Genomic DNA, 8,487 nt, shown 5'->3' on the forward strand with positions numbered 1-8,487 from the left:
TGAAGTGATTACATCGGATTTCATTGTAATTAATTGTTCCTTAAAGAATGGCCTGGTGAGAGCTCAACATTTTCTTTGATTTCCCTCCTGCCGATCACCATATGTAATCTCTCCATAAGAAACATTGTCGTGTGTGTTTATACAGAGCCGTCTCATACATTTTCCGGACCCTGAGCGAAAACTAAAAAATATGTCTTTATAAAATGAAAATATATTTTATTACTTTAAAAAATTAATTCAACATTATTTTGTTTAATTCAATATTATATAAACAAATCATAAAAAATGATTAATTCTTGTGAAAATACATTATTTTTATTATTATAAAAGAAAACACCATAAATATAACTAAGAGAGAATAAATATAAAAAAAATTGAATATGTGTATGATACATAGCTTGATTTTGAATAATAAATAAATAAAAAGAATTATATATTATTTTATTGTTAGATTGAGAATGAAGAAGATTAAAAATTAAAGAATATCTGATAAACTGAAAAGTACAATTTGAAAAAAAAAAACATGATTGAATTTAATTCAAAATTGAATAAATTAACAATAGAATTGAAAAAAAAGGTCAAAAACTAAAATTTTTATAAAATTATAAAAATTAGAGGTCCTAATTATAAATATAAAAAATTAGAGGCCCTCATCGATTGCTTAGGGTTAGGGGTGTAAACGAGCCGAGTCGAGTTCGAGTATTGCCGAGCTCGACTCGAACTCAAAAACTTTAAATGTAGGCTCGACTCGACTCGAAAACTCGCGAGCCTAAAATTTTCAAGCTCGACTCGAACTCGAAAGATAATATTGAAACTCGACTCGAACTCGAAAAGGCTCGAACTCAAAAAAAAATTGAGTAGCTCGATTGAAGCTCGAGACTCGAGCTCGATTTTGAGCTCAATTGAAGCTCGATTTTGAGCCCAATTCAAGCTCGAACTCGATTCAAGCTCGAACTCGATTCAAGCTCGAACTCGAACTCAAATTTGAACCTACAAAAATCTTATATTACATTTAAAATATATAAATAATTTTCTCTTTAATCAACCATCACCAATACATTTTTTTATGATAATATAAACTCATTTCAGAAACTTTATAGGATGAATACAAGAGTAGTTATGGTTCTATAACAGGTTCTAAACACATAAGATCAAACATGCGCTCACAGCAGGCACCTATTTACAATCCTCCCCAAAGCAAAACAACAACTTTTGCTATAAAAGTAGTGCTTCAAAACTCAAAATACAAAGGCAAATCTTCCATAGAAAACACAAAATCCGGCAACAAAATATTCCAATCTACCTGTTCATGTACCACAAAACTCAAATTCACAAAAAAAAATAACAGTAACATGTCCAAGCTTCCATACATAGCACCTATAAAAAAGAGTAAAAGATAATAAATAATAATAAATTATTCTATAAAAAGCATAAAATCATTACAAATATGAAGTAAAAAATTACAAGATTAACAAATTCAAATATTAAAGGTTCGTTTATGATTTCAGGTTCTAAGAAATCATCCCACACCTTTGATCTTCTTGGTCTCTTAAAGGCTTGGAAAGGATTTTCAACCTCAACTTCTTTTGTTGTGCTGTCAACAGTAGGTTCAGAAGCTTCTATATTGCACTCTTCTTTGTTATGTTCATCATCAACATTCACAAAAAACTCTTCAACTCTTGAAACACCAATGGGTGTTGAAGAACTTTGTGGTTCACTATACATATCTGAAAATACAAGTGACAATATAAATAAAAAATTAAAGGAATATTTATTTAAAGATAAACAAACTCATAAACAAACTCACCAGAGGGGAAAGGTACTTTTCGGTCGTGGGAGCCAGGACATGAAAGTATAGTCAAAGTTCGCCAACAGACAGACGCAAGCATTTAGACGAACAATGGGGACGGAATGCTTCGATTCCTCAGTTTTGAAAGCACGGTAGAGTGGGGTTTTCTAATGAACATTTGTATCTTCTTCTAGCTGATCTTAAAACGATTAGCATATTAACTATTGAAAATGAAAATTCGAAATTGCAATAAAAAAAACCAGACGGATCATAATGAAAACGAAAGGGAAAGGGGCAAACATGAGGAACCGAGAAAGGCGTCAATAGAAAAAATAAACTCTCTTTTGTCAGTTCCCAACATGACCATAAACAATGGCCCTAGCATGTTCTTGGACAGCTCAGCAATAATCAATTATTAATTGATTTTTTTGGGGTGATAGAGCTCGTTTACACGTTGATAAATGTACAAAGAAACAGCTCACATTTTGATAATAATAATAATAATAATAATAATAATAATAATAATAATAATAATAATAGGAAAATACATGGCATGTCCGAAAAATATTTTGGAAGTACTTAAAGCAAGTTCCATTTTGATTTTTTTTATTAAAATAAATTCCCCAAAATAATGTGGTTATATAGCTTGTCAGAAATAGCTCGGGATTTAAGATTTTCTTGCTTGTTTGCTTCCAACGTTGGAATGAGGTTCAAGAGAATGTTTGTCATTGGGAATAATTCCTTATATTAATCCGAGAGAATAATTTGTTTTGTTTTTTTATTAAATTTCAAATTTTAAAATCTTGTAGTTTTGGTTTAATTGTTATATTTTTTTAATTTTGTAATGTGACACGGGAACTTATTTTATGTGATTGCAAATATGAAAATGAATTTAGGTACTAATCAGATTGTTTGAATCAAGTTTGAATAAAGTTATCTAAATTATATCCGATTCAATTGATGTCAAAACGAATTTATTTTTTATTTAATTCAAGTTTATAGTAAGTATGTTTAGGTCTAATCAAATATTGAGTTAGATTAATATCAAATCGATAAATTTTCAGGTCGTGTCAATAACAAATCGACTAGTTTTTTATTATGGCTAACATTTAGATCTTCAAGTTAATTTGATTTAAGATATGAGTCAAATCAAATATATATAATTATTGATATATATTATTGTAAAACAAGTCTCTTATTGTTTATTAATTTTATCATTTAGGTTTAATTTCAACTTTCAATTGTTCAATATTTTGAATTTAATCATTATTTAGGGTTTAGTATTTATAGTTTAGGGTTTAGGGTTTAGGGTTTAGGGTTTTAGGATTTAAAGTTCATGTTTAGGGTTTAGGATTTATAGTTTATTATTTAGGGTTTAGGGTTTAGTGTTTATAGTTTATTATTTAGGGTTTAGAGTTTAGGGTTTAAGGTTTATAGTTTATAGTTTAGGGTTTAGGGTTTTAAGTTTACATTTAAGTTTAAGGTTCATGTTTTAGGCCTTAGGGTTTAGGGTTTAGGGTTATGGTTTTATGGTTTATGGTTTAGGGTTTAGGGTTTAATGAAAATGAAATGATTTGTTTAATCATTTTATTAGGATTCTCATGTATAGTTTATGTTATGGGTGAGGCATTATCTCCTCGGAATGGAATTCATCAAAAACTTGTAGCCTAATTGATATATGAAACTATCAATTCAATGGTATGGCTTAATGCAGCTGTAGATGACGAACTGCAATGGGTTGAGTGGAGTTGATGACAATTTTGCTATTTGTTTATATGTTAATTCAATTCTGGAAAGTGGGAAGTAAGTTTCTCTTGTATATTTTTATGATGATTCATTAGCCTGTAGGATGAGACTTCTAGTGAGCCTTCTTTTTCCATCATTTTATATTTGTATTCAAGTTTAGCTGTGAACCATCAAGTTGTTTTCTATATTTGTAAATTCTTATAAGTCTAATTAAGTCAGTTTAACAAAATTTCAAATACCTGATGTCCTGATCGAAGAAGCCTTGCAGTTATTTACTTTTTTCATTTCTGATTTAATTGTCGAACACCGACAGTATGTAGTTTGTTACTTTGTTGCTAGGCCACTGGTGTGAGCATGCTAAAACTTAGCGGCAAAGCCTTCCTTTTAGCATTTTAAGATCTTTTTGGTCATCCAAAATTTCAAACAGTAGATTAGGACAACTGTAAATTCACATTCAATGTGCATATATGTCTTAGTGAAAGGAATGTGATGGCTTAGTGAAAGGAGAGAGAGTATACTTGTTTTTATATATATATTTTAAATTATTAATATTTAAATTGAATCATATTTTTTTATTATATTATATTTATTATCAAATAAAAAATTAGTTATGAGGTAAGTACAATATAGTATATTTATATTAAATGCTCAAACCCTTGATATTTATGACATTTGAACTCGAAACCTCAAAATATAACAATAATTTAAAAAATTAGTTATTACAAATATTATCATTAGAAATATATTAAATATTTGTCATTAGATAAATAATTTTTTTATTAATTTAAAATAAATATAAGAAAATTTATTCAAAAATAATTTTTAATCATTTTCAATTCAAGAATATTTATTCATCAATAATGTATTCTTAATATATTTTTAATAATGTAATTTTAAAAACTCTAAAATTATAATATAACATTTTTTCGAGCTGCTCACGAGCTTTTCGAGTCGAGTATCGAGTAGCTCGTTTCGGCTCGTTAAGAACTCGAGTCGAGTCCATTCGATCCGAGTATTTATCGAGCCAAGATCGAGTCGATCTCGAGTAGCTCGCGATTTGTCTCGTCTCATTTACAGCCCTACTTAGGGTGCTCCCTTAGAGCTGACTTTGTGTTTATACGTTGGATGTGAGACTGAAAAATGAAAATCTACCGAGTAGAGATGTTAATGGATTGAAAAATGAAAAATATATATATTGGTACTTAATTTGACTTTAAGGTGTAATATAGTATTTAAATCCAGGGCAAAGTATACAAGTGATTCCCAATTATAAGATGTTACTTTGTTGAGTTCTCTAATTATAAAAAAAACTACAAATAGTCTCTTGACTACAGGATATTATTTTTGTTGAGTATCTCAATTATTAAAAGTTACAAAATAGTCACTCAACTATTATATTTTTTAAACTCATCATTTTCTGTTAAAAAATTAATGATAGTTTAACTGGACGTTAATTTGTTGACTGAAATATGATAAAATATGATTCTAAAACCATTTCAACTATATAGTTATTTGAGATTTTGAAATCAAATTTCATCATATCCCAATTAATAAGTTAGTGTTTAGATTATACGGTCGTCAATTTTTTTTAATGAAAAAGGATGACCGTATAACATATCAATAGTCGAATGATTAATTTTATAAGAATAACACTCTATAATTAAAGAATAACTTTATAACTTTTAATAATAAAATGACCTAGTAAGCCTATAATCGGGTATCATGCTCAAAAATCTAATCGTTGGAATGTAAAATGAGTAAAAAGGAGTACAAGTCGGGGAAACAGAAAAGCATGGATGGCGTTGGGGGATTTTGAGATGAGAAAAATGGGAAAGAAACAGTCAAAACGTAGACTTTTCCCCTCTTCTTCCCCGTTCTCTCTCTCTTATCTTTCACCGCTCTCCACTTAAAAGGCACCTAAACATCATAATAATAATAATAAAAACTCTAAAAGAACCCCCAGAGCGGTCTAACAAAAATGGGCCTAAGCGACGACCAGAAAAACGCGGCGAAAGAAGCGTTCACTCTCTTCGACACCGACGGCGACGGAAAGATAGCTCCGACGGAGCTGGGGGTGTTGATGAGATCACTGGGCGGAAACCCGACCCAAGCCCAGCTCAAAGATATCGTGGCTCAAGAGAAGTTAACGTCGCCGTTTGATTTCAAACGGTTTCTGGAGCTGATGGAGAAGCACCTGAAGACGGAGCCGTTCGATCAGCAGCTGCGCGATGCGTTCAAGGTGCTGGACAAGGAGGGAAGCGGCTTCGTCTTGGTGTCGGATCTTAAACATATATTGACCAGCATCGGCGAGAAGCTGGAACCGGCGGAGTTCGACGATTGGATCAAGGGAATTGACGTCGGCGCCGGCGGGAAGCTCAAATACGATGATTTTATTGCCAGGATGGTTGCCAAGTGACATCAAACCTCGTTCCTTTTTCCTCAAGAAAATTGTTTGGTTAATTTCTTCTATGCCTTTAAATTATTGTCGAGATTTCATCTTCTTTTTCATTGTCATCCCAAAAGAAACATCGAATACTTGTAGAAAAGTCACAACTTTCAACATCATCTTTGATATCTAAATCTGAAAACGATAACTAATCAAATTATGTTTTTACCCAAATATCAAAAAAATAAATTGTACAAGTGATTTAAATTCAGTAATTTGAGCCACGCTATCGTTTATTATAAAATGATCATTCGACGTTAACAACAATTACTACCGTAAGTGAATGTTGACGTAGCATGTTAAATTAGATGACTCAATATATTTGACCGATCGTTTGAATGTTCTTCTTCAAAAACTTTTACTTTTTTTTCATTTTTTTCTTTGATTTTCTTCTCTACCGTGTTGTTTCATAACAACACTACCATCTTCCAGAAAAAATAGACTTTATATACATACATATATATATATATATATATATATATAATTAAAAGCTTATAGTTTACAGTTTCTTTAACTTTGATAGGTTTTAATCTTTAGACCCACCAAGGTTTTCAGAATTCACCCAAATTCTCAGCACACAAATCATTTTCTAGAATTCTTTCTCGGACATTTTCCTATTTCAGCTTCTGTTCCTTCAAAACAACATAGTCAGTTCGACTTACAAACTTGGGCATGACCATGAAGATCTTCTTAGGTTCTCATTACAGCAAAAATAAGTGAGTTGGGGTTTCTGTTTCAAATTTCTTATTGAAAATGGATACAAGTTGGTGGCTACTGTATGTATTCCTAATAACATTTGACTGGTGCAGAGAGCACAACATTTTGGACATTGATTCCACCATCATTTGCACCCTTTTGATACATTTATATAACGTTGTAGTCTTACACATACGATCAAAGCAGACGTGAAAAGCTAGAGCAAAAGCAAATGTTAGGACATCATTCATGGTGAAGATGATCGTTGAGAGACGGATGATCTAGTGGTGAAACATTCGAGTGATCTGTACAATGATTTTAAGACATCAAATAAGAGGAAGAAGAAGAAAACGTGTCAATCCAAGTTGGCAAATAACGGTCCAGCAGTGATTTCCGTTACGATGGTTAATGACTGTTAATGTCGAATATTCATTTTGTAACAAAAGATAACGTTAATGACTGGTTTATGACTTTTTAAACATAAGTGATGAAAACGAACACTTACCCAATATTAGTGACTATTGGCATAAGTTACCCATTATTTTATGGATTGACATCATTTTTTATTATATAGTACAGACGTATAACGTGAAAAGTACATTTCAAAATATATTTTGAAGGAAGCATTTTTTTAATGTGACAGAAGTTCATAGCTTTAAAGGTGGGACTAATATGAAAGAAAAATAAAAAAAGATGGATAAAGAATATAATATATAAATAAATTTTATATGAAAAGAATTAATACACGTAATGTGTATCAAAGATATGTATTAACATAAGTGACACATGTATTGGTCTTATCTTGAATCACCTAATAATTATAAGTTTAAAAGGTTATATTTAACCCTTAAAAATCATGTTGGGATTTACGAAGCTCAATTGACAATCGAAAATAATTTGCCAAGAGGATGAATTTGGCTTTGTGAGAATTTTAGAGAGTAAAGAGATTTAAAGAGATAGAAAATTATTGCACAATGATTTATAGTGATTCGACTTTCTCAACCAAAGTCTACATCTACTACCTACGCCCCTCACTTAGGATTTTCCAATAAATTCATTAATTTTTTCTTTATTTTTCAAGGACAAAGAGATAACCTTTACAAACTTCATAGCTTTCCAATTCTTAGCTAGAATCAAAACCCTTTTACAAAGGAAAAAAGAAGAAAACAATAAAACCTCTACAAGGTAGGGTGTTTACAAATTAAAGCTCACAAGAACAAAATATTTACAAGAGAAAGTAAAATTGGAATGAAAAACTCTTCTCTTGTGTTTGATTTCTTAAATAGGTGTTCTAAGCCTTTTTCAAGTGTCTTAAACTTGTATTTATAAGTTGGAATGAGATTGTGGTTGTTTCTAGCTGTTGGGGATGATTTCTAGATGTTTAAGGATGTTTTATCTGCAAAATAAAGCTACCTAGAACAGAGGGTATCGGTACTACCTTTATAATATTTAAATAAAACTAGTCGTTACTAATCATTGTGCTTGATGATATCGATACTAAGTCTATGGTATCGATACTACTATGTAAAGTAGTATCGGTACCTATTTTGCATTCTAAAATTTGAGCAAGCTGGTAGTATCGGTACTACCTTGAGAGTATCAATACTTCTCTTACCTTTGGTATCAGTACCATATGAACAATATCGGTATTGTTCATGCAGTATCGATACTGTAAGAACAGTATCGATACTATGTACGTGAAAAATTATTTTTGCTCAAATTTTAAGTTAATGGACTTTGAATTATTTTTGAAAATTTTTGAAAAACTTCGAATAAATTTAATTAAGTCCAAAAATATTTTGCCTTAAAT

At 30.6% G+C, this 8,487-nt stretch overlaps 1 protein-coding gene across 1 annotated transcript; it reads left to right on the plus strand.

Moving 5' to 3' along the window:
• The first annotated feature begins 5,493 nt into the window (after positions 1 to 5,493).
• On the plus strand, positions 5,494 to 5,969 carry LOC120175081 (probable calcium-binding protein CML13). The gene has a single exon (XM_039181784.1). The coding sequence runs from the start codon at positions 5,514 to 5,516 to the stop codon at positions 5,949 to 5,951; it is 438 nt and encodes a 145-aa protein (XP_039037715.1). The 5' UTR covers positions 5,494 to 5,513; the 3' UTR covers positions 5,952 to 5,969.
• Positions 5,970 to 8,487: the final 2,518 nt, after the last annotated feature.

This window comes from Hibiscus syriacus, unplaced genomic scaffold (assembly GCF_006381635.1).
Source record: "Hibiscus syriacus cultivar Baekdansim isolate YM2019G1 unplaced genomic scaffold, ASM638163v2 tig00112159_pilon, whole genome shotgun sequence".
Lineage (NCBI taxonomy): Eukaryota > Viridiplantae > Streptophyta > Magnoliopsida > Malvales > Malvaceae > Hibiscus > Hibiscus syriacus.

Excerpts from the sequence above, each read along its gene's own strand:
- LOC120175081 (XM_039181784.1), top strand. The coding sequence starts at position 5,514 with ATGGGCCTAAGCGACGACCAGAAAAACGCGGCGAAAGAAGCGTTCACT.